The following is a 17,292-nucleotide window of genomic DNA, read 5'->3' on the forward strand; positions in this document are numbered from 1 at the left end:
CGGCCCCTGGGAACACTCCCCACACCCGGCGGCCCCCGCCTCCCAGAGAAGGGTCTCGAGCCCGGGAATCCTCTAATTAGGCTCGCCCCCATTGGTTGTCCCCAAGGCACCTCCGTGCCGTCACGGTGTTATGCTAATGAGGGGGAGTCTCATTGGCTCGGCCCCCGGCGGCAGCTGCGACGGCTCCGGCGGGGAGAGCCGGGTTGGCCGCGGCTGGGACCAAACGCACGGTCCCTCTCTCGCCGGCTCCTGGCTGCGCCGCGTGCACGCCCGCGCGGGGACCCGCTGCCGGGATTGCCCTCGGAGGAGGCTCCTCGACCCGCCTTTTAGGAAAGTGCCTCCCCAGCCTGCAGCGCGCACGCCCCCTCCCCTCTTTCTAGGCACCGCGCGCTTTCGTTTTTGTTTTTTGTTTTTTTCCGCGAAGTAACTTTTGCATTCCCGCCTCCCCCGAGTCCTGGGGACCAGAGGCGGTGCCGAGCCTGGGGGCGGTTCCTTGGCGGCGTAGAGTCTTGTCAGAGCCAGACTTTTGCTCCTGGGCTCGGTTTGCATCATCCCCATCACACCCTCAGGAGAGAGGATCCAGCCCCCTTTCAGCCTCAGCTTCCGGCTCGGAGCGGACCCCTCCCCCTCCCAGGCCCCTTCCCCTTCCCCGTCCCTCTCCGGACCACGCATCTTGCTAGTCCCTTCCCTCTACTCCGCAGAATTTTCTTTTTCTCTCCCTCCACTCCTCTTTTCGTCGTTTTCTGTTTCCCACTCTTTGAGGAACGATGGTTGATTTGGAGAGCGAAGTGCCTCCTCTGCCTCCCAGGTACAGGTTTCGGGATTTGCTGCTAGGGGACCAAGGATGGCAAAACGACGACAGGTAAGTGGTGCTGTGCAGTCTTGCTCTGTCAGTACAGCTGAAAAAGGGACAGAGATGGGGAGGCTGAAGAGGGAAGAGGAGACGAGAAAAAGGGAGCCACAGACGGGAGGAGAGAGGGAAAGGGACTCTTTGATATGTCTCTCCATTTTGACTGTATTGAGCAGTTGCTATAGACAAGGGACTCTTTGCCTTTTCACTTTCTTATCCTTGCAATGTATTTATTGCATTTATTTGGTACTTATTCTTTTGTCTATCTGTGCTTTCCTAGGGTGTGTATAAGGCTGCTACGAGAGGTACAATTCATCCAAATGGCACGCAGTATCAGTGCCATATAATTTTCATTTTTCCCTTTTAGGTGTTGTTCCTCAAATTCAAAAATGTATTCAAGGTAATTGAAAAAGCACCTACGAAACTTAAAATCTCTTGCACCTGTTTACTAACTCCTTGTCAGTGTTGTCTTGTTAAGGTGTTCACCTGCTGCTGGGAATTTTATACTCTTAACATCTGGAGTTGTACGTAGACAATTGGTTTAAATATGTAACAGGTAGTTAGGAAAAATGACGTTTTCAATTGAAAATATTCACTTTGAGCAGGTAACTGTGACTATGATTAATAATGGTGTTTGCATAACATGATCCAACCTTTTCATAATGAATGTGTTTTTAACCTAACTAGTATATATGTCACAAGATTAAAACTTAAGTTTCAAAACTACAACATTCATTATCAGCAAAATACTCCTCTTGTGTTCTATCTATAGCATCACTGCTTCGCCTCGTCAAACTTCTGAAATTCCTCCGGCTATCTGATTCATTATTTGAAAGACACATTTTATGTTTCATTGAATTTAGTATTTTCTGGAAGTCATTTCATGTATCACATGCCATATGTTTTTGTGTTTAAATAATCTGTGTATACTAACTGGTCTCTCTCAACTCAATTGAAATATTTCCTTGAAGTTTGGTATTAATATTCTATTTTAATTACATAAAAGATCCATTATTGGTCCTGTTCAAAATCTCCCCGTTCAGCACTGGTTTTTTTCTCACCGTTTCAGCTTTCAATACCAACTTCTGACCATATGCACAGAGGCTTTTATATTAGGCATCAATTTTGGACTTCTTTGGTCCCGTATTAGTAATTTGAAGGGATATGGATGTTTCTCAGAGGGTAATATTTCAATGCAATCTCTTAAAGGTAAAACACATATATATATTTGTTAGAAATTAAAAGAACAAATTCCAGTTTACCAGTATACTTGGAAAGTAAGGTGTTCTGCTTGACTGAAGATAAGGACATGAATATTAAACAGATTGCAGTGTTAGTTGACTTTTAGATAAACTGTATTGGCCTAGTTTAAATGGCTTATCAAATGCACCATCGTGTTCATAGTGATTGATTCTATATTTGTTACTTGAGGACCTTAGGATCATCATGTAGAATAGAAATCCCCATGGTGGAAAGCGTGAGATGGACTTAATTTCATAGAGAATGTATTTTGGATTTGGTGGTGAGAGCGTTGTTTGTTTCTTAATATTGTACCCAAGGTAGAATTGTTCATGTGGCTCCCCTCATTTTTCTAAGGATGCTGAAGATATATTTCAGTAATGAATAATTTTGGTTAGTTGAATACTACCCAAGTAAGTCACCGCTATATTAAAAAAAGTTGTACACATTTAAAATATCTGTTATGATCAAAGTTTCTGCTAAGTTTAACTTACAATCTGGGCCGTATTTACTATTAAAATGAAGTATTAAACATTAAAAAAATTGTTCATCCATTTGACTAGTTTTGTGGCTTCGTGAAAACTTAATAGTTAGTTTTGGTTCCATTTGTTGTCCATCTTTGAAGACGAGATCCTTGGATTAATAGTGACTCAGCTTTCAATCCTTTGCTCATTTCTTCACTGGCTGAGTTGTCTTGGGTGAGTCATTCAGCCATTATGAGATTCAATAGTTTCTGTAAGGTACAGAACTAACACTTAGCACTAAGCACTGGCTTGTGTTATAGGTTAACTATGCTAATAGTGTGTGTGTGTGTGTGTGTGTGTGTGTGTGTGTGTAAGGGTATATGTATGTATGTGTGTATGTATTTTAGAGACTAGGAAACTAAGTGTATGGGCAATTAAATACTTGTCTTGGTAATATATCTTATGAGTGAAAAGATGACACTGGGGCTCTGTTCTTTGCAACATTCCTCAGGAAGGTCCTCAATTCTTTCCATTTAAGTTGTCTGAAATTGTAAGAATAATTTTACAGCATCCAGCACAGTTTAGGTGCTCATTAAATGTTAGTTCCCTTCTTCACTTCCTATTTGCAGTATTCAATTATTCTTTAAATTTTTCTTCAGAATCATTAATTAATATGCAGTAAGTAAGGTCATCTTTTTTTGTCTTTCATATGCTCATAAATTTCTCTTTGCAACTGAATCTGAGTAGCCTTCTTGTTTGACTCTGTTATCATGTGCTCATTTCCTATGGAGCTGAGGAGAAAGCACTCTTTCATGTAAGAATAGGTGGATGATTTATACCAATGGATACATTTAGTGTTTTGTCCATATTCTCTAGGCTATTTTCTATGAATAGTCTCTGCCTGAGGTTTTTTGTTTGCTTTTTCCCCCTGGTCTCAGAAATTCCCCAGGTCTTGGAGAACAAGCCAGAAGTGCCATTGAGTAAATAAGGAATTGTTAGATAAATAGCTTAGCTTTCTAACTTCTTGGTTGGATAATTCTAAAGCATATTCTGCACTGTGTCCAATGGGACTGAGCTCCAGTTGCCCACAGTGGTAATTGGTTTGATATTACAAGCTTTATTGGCTTTCTTCCCCCTCTCCCCTACTGGGGAGATCAATTCTGGGATCTGTTCCCAAATAAACTACTTATGCTCCAATCCTTAGCTCAAGGTATGCGCTGGGGGAATCTGAACCAAGGTGGGTATCTTTTCCATCTAGAGTAACATCCTAGAAATGGTGGAGGAATTAGCTGATGGGAAAGTAGACACTTTCTACCTTGCTCTTCTTGTTAAGAATTTTAAATTAAATCTTAGTAGGGCATGATTGATTGGAATGTGAAAATGAGTAAAACATACTACTTTACCCCACAGATTTTCTGTAAACTAACCTTGGATACTTCATTTAAATTTATACTCTACCATCTTTTGGTAGGGAAAAACACACATGCTTAAGTGCATATGTAATGTACATATGACATGTATATGTGTGTGTGTGTGTGTTTATATATATATATATATATATGTGAAACATGTATAGACTTTGTGTGTGTGTATCAATGCCATTTTTATATAATTATGTCTCCCTGAATTGCATTCTGGTAACCTTTTCTGAGTAGGACATAAAAGAACCGAGTTAGACATAGCATTGTAGATAACTGCACATTTAGCACATGAATAACGTAAGACTCTGAGGCCATGAAATAAGTTTGAGAGTTGCTAAATATGAACAGTGCTAAAGCCTAGAGATAATCTGTTGCAGGTATGCCTCACATTTATTTCTTTGGCATCCTGAGTAAAATAAAAAAGTCTAAATCAGGTGGTCCGTGTGATATTTCTTTAATGATCATTTATCCATTCAGCTAATATTTGACTACATGCTGCATCTCAGGGCCTTATCAAGTTAGGTTTTAGGAAGAATATAAGGAGGAATATGGAACAGTGCTTTGTCAGGTGTTCACAGATACAGAGATAAGCTCCCCTCACCCAAATATTGACAGTATTGTTTATGTTATGCTGTTTTTGCAGAATTTCAATTTTAAGACTGTCAAGAAGATCATGTACCCTTTGTAGATAGAATAGTCAGTGTTGGTTGGAAATAAAGTCCCTGTATTAGGGATGGCTCAGTGTTCAATATCATTCGAATCTAGTACTTAGGATACTTAGTGTCTTTAAAGTTACTCTGTGATTAAAATATGACTAGAGACAGAATTTATCTGGTTTTATATGGAAGCCATTCTGTAATATGTAGAATTGTAGCAGTGTTATAATCTATTGTTTTCTGTATTAATGTTTCTATGATTCACAAAACAATGAAGATTTAGAATGTTCTCTTGCAGTTAAGAATTGGTAAATTTCAAGTTTTAAATGCTTTAAGACAGAACAAGTCTTCATCGTGACTTAATGTTAAAATTTGGAACACAATGCACTTGTGGATAAATTGTCATCACTGTTGATAAATTACTGTTAATGGACAATTCTTGTTGCAGTCATACAGGAGTAGGGCTTTTATTTAACTAACACCATTCAGTTTTCAAATATCTGGTCGGTTGTTTCAACTGCAGTCATTTTAAGTGTAACTTTCATATTTTATAGGTGGCAGTTAAAAGTGATGTAAGCAAGTCACCTAATGTATTGTAGTAATAATTGAAAATATAAAAGGATTTGACAAAGAGTGCAATCCAGTCAATTAATAGTTTAAGAAGTATTTATAAAATGGTGAAAATGTTTGGATAGCTTTTGGAGTATGTGTAATTTTACATATCATACAGTGCAAGTATATTACTTTATATAATAAAATTGGAACAATGGATTTGGAATGGCACATTTATATAACCTACCAATTTTATTTCTCATAACAAAATTATATATTATTTTGAAAAGTAGTCATTTGATATAAAGTACTTATTCTAAACTTGTAAGTTCAGGCCATTAAATACACTTTTAAAATATTTTGTGTTAGTAAAAAGGAATGAAATGTTATTTTTACTATTTATATAGTGGAGTCAACGTTTCATATGCGGTATCTATAAAAATGGTTTAAGTATTATTAAGAGAATCTACCTAATGCTGTATTTCTTAGCACTATTATATTAAGGGAAATCTCCATGAATAAGGCAATAAAAAATTACCTACTACTGAAGTAGGTAGTGGTGAAAAAGACTTTAGATTTTATATATTTATATATACACACACACACACACACACACACACACACATATATATAGTATAATATATACAATGCAGAGAAATATGCATATTTAGTAATTTTTGTTTATCAATACTTACCAGGAATTTTTTTTAATATAAAAAAGTATATGATTTCTTCCTTTTGACCTGATCTTATGAACTGAAATGTGGCTTTTCAGATTACATAGAATTTACTTTTTATTTTTATTTTTTTTTACATAAAATTTACTTTTAAAGTGTGATCCATTTACCCACTCTCATATATATATCCACTTTCTGTATATGCTTATGTGTTAATAACACCTGTTTTGTATTATACTTATAACTTTTCAGAGTACTTCTACATATAATAAGTCTTGAATAAGGGAGGTTGGGAGGTAGTAATTTCATCTTCTACATAAGTTATTTGACGTTTTAAGGAGATTAAACTTTCTGCTAAATAATTTATCTATAGCTTCAAATTAGTCTTGAGGATAGATGCAAAAACATAATTCTTTATGGATGACTAGCAAAATGACTTCAGCTAACTTGTCTTATCAAAATTATTAACACACTTTCCCTCTTTTTTGTTAGTAATGTCATTCAGCTTCTGCAAAAGTATGTTTGAAGGATAGTTGGAAAATAGTGCAGATGAAGGCTGAACACTTACAGCTTTTGTCTTCATTATTAGTACAAAATAAAAATTAACTAACAATGTATTTAGTCGTAAGGTGTGACTGTAGCTTAGGCCATGCTTTTATTCTCTTGCTGTTAATAGTGAATGTGATAGTTTTATTGACTTTTCCAAATCATGTTCATGTCTATTAAAATGTTTTACATGTTCATAAATCACTTTGTCATTGGTGGTTAATTGTTTTTATTAGTGTATTTATGTATTCCCAACATTGTCTTAATTATGCACCATCCTTCTCTAACTTACTTTTAGAAAATGAAATCTAACCAGTTGCTTTATGTATTTATAGTTTGAAATTAAATTAGCTTGGCCTCTTCTGAGCATATTTATTTATTTATTTTTAAGTTTGTTTGTTTATTTATTTAGTAAGTAATCTCTACATCCAACATGGAGCTCCAACTCATGACTCAGACCAAGAGTCACATGCTTTTCCCATTGAGCCAGGTGCTCTACATGAGCAATACTTAATACTTTAATCAAGATGTTTTTTAGAGATGCCTGGGCGCTCAGTTGCTTAAACATCAGACTCTTGATTTTGGCTCAGGTCATGATCTCATGGTGGGTGGTGGGTGAGTTCGAGCCCCATGTTGGGCTCTGCACTGTGTCAGCATAGACCCTGCTTGGAGTTCTCTTTCCTTCTCTCTCTGTCCCTACTCCGTTCATTTTCTCTCTCTCTCTCTCTCTCTCTCTCTCTCTCAGAATAAATAAATAAACTTAAAGAAATTAACAAAAAATAAATTTTAAAAGATGTTTGTAAACTAATGCTTTTACTGAGTTTTAAGTTGCTAATTAAAAATAATCAAAATAATAGATGATGATCCAGAAAGACAATTACTTTTACTTTTTGACAAGCCTTGACTTGATATGGGTTATTTTTATTTTTTTTTTAAATGGATCATGAAAACAACAATTCTTTTCACAAGGATCTTAATCATCAGATAGCAATAAAGTTGCAACGGAAGAGAAAATCACTTGGAGGACAGAGTGAAAAAGCAAAGGTGCATCTAGAGCACTGATCACATCTCATCCTCAGTACCAATTCAGGATTGGTTGTGTGGAACTGTAGAAAGTGAGATGTAAGTGAAGGTAGGGGATGTGGAGTCCTTTCGCATACTGAATGTACTGTTTCAGTAGGGTAGATATGGATAAGCAGGGCCGGAAATGTCTAATTTGCATATATCTCATGTGGCAGAGTGACCATGTGCTTGCTTGCAGCAGATAAATAAAAACCCAGGCTCCATGAAGGCAAAGAAAGCACTGAAAATGGCATCAGATCCTTTGCATCTGATCATCTAGAAGCATAAGAGTGGATTTGAAATTTCTGACCTTGATTCCTCAGTAACTAGATAGAACTATAACAAGCCGACTTGTAAAGAGAATCTAAGATGTAGTATAATTTCAAGGGAAGGAGGAACCACTGCACATACTTGGAAAAATAAATCATTCATGTAAACAAATTCAGTGCACCAGTGGTATTAGATTTATTTGTTTCCTTTGGCTTAGAAATACAGATGGGTTTGGAGTTGGGAAGTGAGTCAGTTAGAGGCTGGAAAGCCCTAGTTGCCTGAAAGGAGTAGGGGGAAAATGCTCCTGAGTATAGGGGGGAAAGAGGACAGGGAGATTTCTTTCCACAGTTTTGTCTTGGATCGATCACATTTATCTTTACCTATTTGTGACAAATAGAAGCAGTGAAGGTAAACAGAAACAAACCCAGACTGTCAAGCTCAGCTTGTCTGTAGGGGACTGTGGCTGGCAGCAAGTCCCCCATTCTTTGACCTTTTCTTGTTTAGAGTCTTCACTGGGCTTCTCTTTGGGACTGTGCTTTAGTGCTCTGCACCATTGCAGTTATGACATGGCTTTAAAGAGTGAGAATCGTGCCCTCTGTGTATGCATTCCTTAAACTCAGAGTTGTATTACTTCCAATTTTCACAGTATGTAAATGTGTATAAGAAATGGATTTTGCATACAAAGCCAAAAAGCAGTGCATCTAAGAAATAAGGGACTGCTTGTTCTTGGCTTTCTTGTACTGGACTTTGCACAGAATCATAAAGATGAATTGTTATTACAGGGGCACACTTAGCCCATCTTGTAAATCACTGTGTGAATAGGGATAAGAGAGGATTAACACATTTCAACCTCATTTGACTCCCTGTGGGAAAACTTGTAGATTGTCCACATATTGCAGACAACCAGTTATTAACAACGGGGACCAGATGTGTGGTTTAATAATGGACAACCTGCTGTCTCGGGCCTGCCAAAAACTGAAATACCACTCGATTCCCTAGGAGTCACATAAGGTGATCAGTAAGCTGCACAAGTACCAGTGAAGAGTGATGGCAACGACTTTAGTCACTGCTGTAACGTGTGGTGATTACATTGGCAAATTATAAAGGGGAGCTTTCAGTATATATATTCTTTCTATTTCTTGCCTATCTCTCCACAGGGGTTCATGTGCCATTTCACCTATTTCTGCTGAAAATGCAGAAGATCAAGTGAAAACCAATGGTACTGAATTAGTAGTTATATAGGCAGGGAACATTTATCAAGAGCTTAATGTATGCCACACACTGTTCTAAGCATGTTACATGTATTATTTCATTTAATCTTCACACCAGCTCTGAGGAATTCTGTTATTTGCCCCTTTTTATGGATGAATTATCTGAGGCACAGAAATGTATAGCTTGTTCTAAGTTACATAATCACAAAAGGTAGAATCAGAATCTAATTATTATGCCTGTCAACTATGTTTAGAATGTAAACAGATGTGATTTAATGCTATTAAATAACAGGACAAAATGCAAACAAATGTAAATGCTTTTAAAGGTAGAAAAAAGTCATATAGCATCTCGATCCCTCTGGGCCCCATATTACAATGGTTAACTCAAAAGAAAAGCTATGGAATTTTCAAAGTTGGTAATATTTTCTGGGAGAAAATAAGTTCTTTTCTTTAAATGGAAAGCATTGTTCTTTTGATAGTCTGGAGAGAGTGGATTAAAATAAGAAATTAGTAAAACAACTAAAACAGATTTTATTTGTTTAAACAAAGTATAGATGAATCAAAAAGGCATCATATAAGGTCATATAATTAACTTACTAATATTCTTAAACTGTTCACTTTAGAAGCTTTGGTCAAGGTCATCCATTTCCCATAGCTCTTTGTTACTTTAGTTAATCTACAATTGTCTTTCTTTAGATTTGGGTGGATGTTTTGTTTGTTTTTTGTATGTTCCTTAGTAGAACATTGGAGTTTCTTACTTACACTTCTACTGTTTAAGGTATTTGTACATGGATGAAATTCATTTTTCTCAGCCACTCTTCTGGTGATAATGAAAACTGTCCCTATGGGGGCACCTGGGTGACTCAGTCGGTTGAGCGTCCGACTCTTGGTTTCAGCTCAGGTCATGATCTCACAGTTTTGTGGGTTCAAGCCCCACATGGGGCTCTGTGCTGGTAGTGCAAAGCCTTGTTGGGATTCTCTGTCTCCCTCTGTCTCTCTGCCCCTCCCCCACTTGGGCTCTCTGTCTCTCTGTCTCTCTCAAAATAAATAAATAAACTTAAAAAATTAAAAAAAAACCCTCTCGCTATGGTTTAAATGGGGGTAATGTGAAATTACTGACTGTGAGTTTAACACGTAACCCTACCTATTAGTTTCATCTATTCCAAAGAAAATTTGCAGTGGTTCATATAAATACATGCAATAGGATAAAATAAATTGCAAATACAGCAGAGAGAAAAGATAATAAGGGGGAAAAAACCAAATCAGGTGTAGAGTTGATACACAATGTGAATTCTATGAGTTCCTATATTGTTACTGGAGATGGACCTCAAAATTAGCCAGAGCAAAGAAGACATGATCAGTTGCCTAAGATGAGAAATAAACTAGTAGTTCGAGAGAAATACAGCTTTACTTGGTGTGCAGGCTGAAAAGACATTGCTCCTGTGGATCTTCAGTTAGTGTGCACTATCCTCATTCTCTCTCCTATCATCAAAGAATAGCAAGTTTCATAAGACTTTTGTAGTGTCTTTATTGCCAGGTCCTGATATAATTAGAAAGAATTACTCACTTGAAGTAGATTTTCAGGACACTCATAAATGTATTTCAGTTATGTCTTGTAGGACAATAAAGGGAACACTTGAGATTACTGATGGATTATGAGCCTTTCATGTATCTTTAAAATGTTTTTTAAATAGTCTCCTACTACTCAAAGTGATCTATAGGTTCAGTGCATTCCTTTTCAATACACCAATAGTGTTTTTCACAGAACTAGAACCAAGAATCCTAAAATGTATGTGAAAGACCTTGTGTAACCAAAGCAACTTTGAGAAAGAATAACAAAGCCGGAGGTATCACAATTCCAGATTTCAAGATATGCTACAGAGCTATAGTAATCAAAACAATATGGTACAGGCACAAAAATAGACACATAGATCCATGGAACAGGATAGAAGGTCTGGAAATAAACCAGCACATATGTGGTCAGTTAATCAACTGCAAAAGAGGTAAAGATACCAAATAAGGAAAAGATAGCCTCTTCAATAAATGTTGGGAAAACTGGACAGCTACATGCAAAAGAATGAAACTTGGCCACTCTCTTATACAATACACAACAATAAACTCAAAATGGATCAAAGACCTAAATGTAGGACCTGAAACCATAAAACTCCTAAAAGAAAATATAAGCAGCAATCACTTGGACTTTGCTCTTAGCAACATTTTTCTGAATAAGTCTCCTAAGGCAAAGGAAAAAAAAAAAAGCAAAAACAGTCTACATTAAACTGAAAATCTTTTGCACAGTGAAGGAAACCCATCAACAGAATGAAAAGGAAGCCTACTGAATGGGAGAATATATTTGTAGACTGTATATCCAATAAGGGGTTGCTATTCAAAACATATAAAGAACTCGTACAAGTCAATACCAAGGAAACCCAGATAATCCAATTAAAAAATGGGCAGAGGGCCTGAACAGACATTTTCCCAAAGAAGACATACAGTTGGCCAACACAGACGCAGAAAAAGATGCTCAACATCACCAATTGTCAGGGAAATGCAAATGAAACGAGATACCACCTCACACCAGTCAGATATACAGTATCAAAATGACAAGAAATTACAAATGCTGGTGAGGATGTGGAGAAGGAGGAACCCTCATGCACTGTTTGTCGAATGGAAGTTGGCGCAGCCACTGTGGAAAAATTGAAAATAGAAATACCATATGATCCAGTAATTCCACTACTGGGTATTTACCCAAATAAAATGAAAACACTAATGCACCCCTATGTTTATGGAAGATACAGAAGCAAGCTAAGTGCCTATCACTAGGTAAATGGATAAAGTTAAACACACACACACACACACACACACACACACACACACACACACACACACTATAATGTTAACCATATAAAAGAATGAAATCTTGTCATTTGTGACAACATGGATAGACCTAGACGGTATTAAGCTAAGTGAAATAAGTCAGAGAAAGACAAATATCATACGATTTCACTTATATGTGGAATCTAAAAAACCAAATAAACAAAAACAGAAACAGACTCATAAATACAGGGAGCATCCTGGTGGTTGCTGTAGGGGAATGGGAGGGCAAGTGGAATAGGTGAAGGGGGTTAAGAGGTACAAATTTCAGTTATAAAATAAATCATAGGGATGAAAAGTACAGCATAGGGAGTATCATCAATAATACTCTAATGTATGGTGATAGATGGTAACTACACTTATCACGATGAGCATTGAATAATGTATGAAATTGATGAATCACTATGTTGTACACCTGAAACTAATATGACATTGTATGTCAACTAAATTTCAATTAAAAAAAAAAAGATTCACATTAACAAAATGGGGAGGGCATCAAAACCAAACTTGGTCTATTGCATGATAGTTTTAAAAACATAAATGCATTCACTAAACTAAATTTAGTTAACTAAAAAAAAAACCCAAAACTTTAAAAAATATAAATGACTTTGATTAATAAATAAGGATGCAGGGAGTTTAGAGTTGATATTCCTTGTTGTGCACCTGAGTGTAAGCATTGTCAGTAGAGGCTAGGATGGACATAGCTTTATGGAGAGTCTGCAAAGATTCTAACCAAAACATAAGACTGAATTGTGGTCACTCTCACCTCCTAACAGACATTGGATTGTTTCTTTTCACACAAATGCCTATGGTAAATACCATACTATTTAACATTCCATTAAGACTTTGTAAGTATCCTGAATTTACTTATAGATTTACTTATATATATATATATGTATATGTATGTATATATATATATATATGTATATATATAAAGTGCATAATTATAAAGCAGACTTCTGGTTGCTAAGTAATTGATAAAATGTAACCCCATACTACATATTTTTTCAATTTACCCATCACCACCAATCTCACTATAATCTCCCTGAGTTCTCCATTTCACAACTTGGCAGTGGTTTTGTATTTTTCTTTTTGAGCTCACTTTTCCTAAATGCTTGATCTCCATTTGTTCTTTTTTGATAGGATTTCACTCCTTTTTATATTTAAGTGAACAGAACACTTGCCAGCGTGCTTCATTGTTTGGAGTCTGTTCTGTGCACCCCACTTCTAACAATGTTCCATTGCCAGTTCAATCCCCACTTAACCCTCGTAGCTTTATCATAGTCTTCTTGAATGTGGTTTTAACATGTAGCTGTGTTTTAAAACCTATGCTATGTCACTAATGCTTATCCTATGAAATTTAAGCCACCGAGTTCAGTACTCAGTGATCTTCATTAATTGATTCCTTCATTATTTTTTCCTAAACTGCCTTTTAGAATTTAATCAGTGTTATTATTCACAGAAATCACCCCTTGCCTCACATGCTAATGGCTGCTGACATGCTTGTATCATACTATGACCTGACGCTGTACTCAATCTCTTCCTGTTCATGTCATCCCCTTTTTCATGACTGTACCCTGAATTAGACACAAAGCCAGAGTTACTAAAAACATTTTCCAAATCAGGCTTTTCAGTATATTTTGCTTATTTTTTTAAAAAGTCTGCATATTTTTCTGTTGTTTTGCAATTACTCATGTCATTTCAGGTTTAACATATATCTTTCTAGGGAAAGAGCTGTGTCTTCAGTTCATTTTGGATCCTCTTATATAGTAACACAAGTGGTTTACACAAAGACTTCCAAAATATCAATTCTGTAAAGTACTTTTAAAAGGAAAGAAAGTCACAGTTCTGAATATGTAAGTGTACCACTTATATACATATATACATTATTATACTAAAAATAGAGGTCACTTAAATTTGAGACTTTTTTTCCTTCATGGAAAAAAAAGTAGTTTTTTAAAGCTTATTCTAAAGCCAGGTCTGGTAGTTTGACTTGAAAATGCCTTTTCTACATCTAGTTTGATATTCACAAGGAGCTTTCCTTTGGAAATGGCAACGCAGAATGTGCTTCAGTCCATAATTCATACTGTGACAGTTCAAATGACTGTTAAAGTGAATTCTGAAATTTGCATGGGGAACAGCTCTGTGAAAGCCATCAATCTGCGTGACAGCCAGCAGTGCCATCGTCCAAGGGACTTGTGGAGGTGTGAAAGATCAACTCATCTCCTGCTCACTTAGGTAGTGGTAATAATACTTATATAATTGGGATGAACAGAAGGGGGGCTTTTTTTTTGGTCTTAAATCTTATAAAAATTTTTTTCTTATTGAGGAACAGTGCTTACACTAGTTTACAGTGTATTTAATTTTGCGGTGATGAGTCCTTGAATAGAAGGCACATTATTCTAAAACATGTATATGCCAGTTATTACTCTCTTTCCTAAGTCAGATCCTTACCTATTTGTTTTTGTCACATGGAATGACCACTTTTGATTTAACTTCACTCCTCCTTTTCAGTGCTAGAAAGAAGCTTGTCAGACATCTCTTTACACTTGCAGCTCTACTGCCACATGGCAGGTAGGAGAGAGACAAATTTTAATCACTTACAGAATTATATAATTAAAAGTATGCTTAAAAAAGACTAATTAAAACATTCATTATAAAGTTGCTCTGACTTGCTGATTCTATTCCTTCTGCAACGTATTCCAAGTAATGTCTCCTTTTAGTAAATTCACATAGTGAAGTGAGGGGAAGCTCCCTTTGTGCCTCCCAAATTGTGTTCAATTGAACTTACTTCTGCTACCAGTGAGGTGTGATGATGTATGAGAAATATTTGAATGATGTGATCCCACGCTCACACTATCCTTGAGCTGGTATTGTGTTGGAGGGATAAGACTTACAAAGTAACTACTATATACATTAGAACATGGTACATCAGTATTATGGGAGTTTTGGAAAAGCTTCTTGGAGAGTTCTAGGGAGAAAGTAAATTTTATATATTAGGATTCATTTATTAGAAATAAAGTAGTAATGGCTAGCACAAAGGTTCAGTGGGTCTTCCACAGGGCATATTCTAGGAAAACATGCAGTTATGAGACTAATTTGGAAACTATCAGACACATGAGGATCAGTAATGGATATTAATAGTTTTGGGGGAAAGATTGTAGGAGACTTGTATTGCCAAGTGAAAGAGTTTGTTTGTTTTTTTGTAGACTTTGGAGAATTGTTGAACAGTTTTAAATAAGTGGTATAAAAATTGTAGCTTCAGTGGAATTATTACTTTGGAACTATGTGTAAGGGTTCAGAAGAAAAAAAAGTGGGGAGATTAAACTGGTTAATGGGCTAAAAGAGAACAGAGATAATGAAAATTGATAAAAATATCCAATAGAAAACTTTGGAAGTATCATTAACAAATTTGAGAATGAGTCAGGGCGAAGAATATCAATGTTTTGAAATGAGAAGAAATACAAAAAAGTGTCATGTTCATTCAATACAGTTTGATATTACATATTGGATTATAAATTCTAGGAGGCAAAATTTCTAGTGTGTAGTATCTAATTATGCCTTGCAAAGCATCCAAGAAAGGTGTGATTTAGTATACACACTTTTGTTATTGATCAAATGTAATTCAATCCAATAAGCAATAGTTAAGCCCTGACCATGAGTTGTGGTATGTGCTAATATCTCTGAAGACAAAGAATAAGATGTTGCCAACCTTCACTTATCTCAGAAAGGGAAGAAGGACAAATAACAAATAATTATTGTATAGCATACTATATTAGGAATAATGTAAGTTTTGAACAAATTATGAAGTTAGCACAGAAGAAGAGCGATTATGTGATGGTATTCTGTACGCATAATATGTACACGTAAAAGCTACTACATTGTATTTTGACCTTTTAAAATTTATTGTTTTTGGATTCTTTACAACATGACTAGAAAGGTAAAGCAATCCCACATGCATTTTATAGGTAGAAACTCAACTAAAAAGAACTTAAATACCCAGCACAAATAGCAGAAATTCTCTACTGATTCTTGTAGTTGCAAATTATAGAAAAGCACTCTAAGATAATCTTAATAATTAATACACACTAAAAACAAGAATTCTGGGGCTAGAGTAGTTTCAGGGTTGGCTTTAGAACCCAGGATATTTCCATTTTACCCTTGACATCCCCTGACAGATATTACTTATCTTTGGCACTGGTCCCTCTTAGTCCCGGAAGGGCTGTTCTAGTTCCAAGTATGGTATACAGTGACAAAGTCCAGAGGTGGACAAAAGAATTGTCCTTGTCTTATACTCTTATTTAAAGTGAGAAAATTCAGTGCCAGAGCATTGCAACAGATTTACTCTCATGTGCTATTGAATAGAATTGGTTTTGTGTCATGCCCATGCCCAAATAAAACCATGGTGAGGGTAATGAGACCAGTATGAATAGCTTAGAACAGTTTCATTCAACCTCTGGGACTGGAGGTAAACTCAGCCTCCTTGAAATAACTCTGCCACTTCTAGATAAATGAACAAAATCAGAATTGTTTATGGAAGAAAAATGTGTGTGCGTGTGTGTGCGTGCGTGTGTGTGTGTGTGTGTGTGTGTGTGTGTTTAGGTAGGTGAGGAGGGATGCAGGTTGGGCAAGAGATGATGGCTATCATGAGGTAGGGAACCCATTGTTGTAATTTCAAGTATAATTTTAACTTAGAGTATACTTTTTAAAACATGTGATAGTTTTCCTTCACTTTTGAGCAGCTTTCAGAGGAAATTATAATTTCTCCTGGTATTCTAAGTCTCTTGATAAACAGAATGGCTCAACATGTGAGTGCTCTCAAATTCCCTTAAGGAAATTGTAATGTAATGTACACTACCTCAACTTGTAACTGGGTCCTTTGGAAAATGGTAAGTCACTCTGAATTGCTTCTGTGGTACATTGATTAATGGATCTCGAGAATGCAAATCTTTTAACAAAATCAGCACTTAATTGTATATGTGTTAAGGAAGTTTTGGTATTTTCAGTGCTGGGTAGTAGATGATAGGAAGGGAATATGTGTATAAGCTATAGCTTAGGTGAAATCTTCCTTACTGGCAAGTGACTTAGAAGCAGGAACTTTGTTTTACCTAGAAATTTTAAAGTAGATCAGCCATCAGGATTATGAGTAATGGAACATTCAGGTTCCTAACTGAAAAGTCATTCTTTATCTGGGAGAGCATGTCCCGCATTATCAGAAGATCATGGAAGAAAACCCTGAAGGTCCTGCCAGGTTATGGGGGTAGCAGGAGGTCCAAGCTCCAGAGGAGGAGGTGGTGGTGGGGGGCTAGGGCCATCGTCTAAAACCTGGCCTGTATCCCAGGGACTATGGCACTATATCTCTGTCTTGTAATCAGCCATTAAATCAGACAAGTGTAATTTGTCCTGCTTGTTAATAAATATATTATCTGGCAGTAGCAGGTGTCTGTTGATTACTTAAAGCAGATTGTGG

At 36.4% G+C, this 17,292-nt stretch overlaps 1 protein-coding gene across 9 annotated transcripts in view; it reads left to right on the plus strand.

Annotated features, from left to right (window-relative positions):
* The first annotated feature begins 214 nt into the window (after window positions 1-214).
* Window positions 215-17,292, plus strand: part of KCNT2 (potassium sodium-activated channel subfamily T member 2) — a 364,447-nt gene continuing 347,369 nt past the window's right edge. For all 9 annotated transcript variants that reach the window (XR_007148220.1, XR_007148221.1, XR_007148222.1 and 6 more), the window contains exon 1: window positions 215-862. Coding sequence is in view for 6 of the 9 variants with exons in the window: in XM_047840789.1 (XP_047696745.1) it covers window positions 768-862 (95 nt within the window). In the remaining 3 variants the exon portion in view is untranslated. The remainder of the gene's footprint in view (window positions 863-17,292) is intronic.

This window comes from Prionailurus viverrinus, chromosome F1, assembly GCF_022837055.1.
Source record: "Prionailurus viverrinus isolate Anna chromosome F1, UM_Priviv_1.0, whole genome shotgun sequence".
NCBI lineage: Eukaryota > Metazoa > Chordata > Mammalia > Carnivora > Felidae > Prionailurus > Prionailurus viverrinus.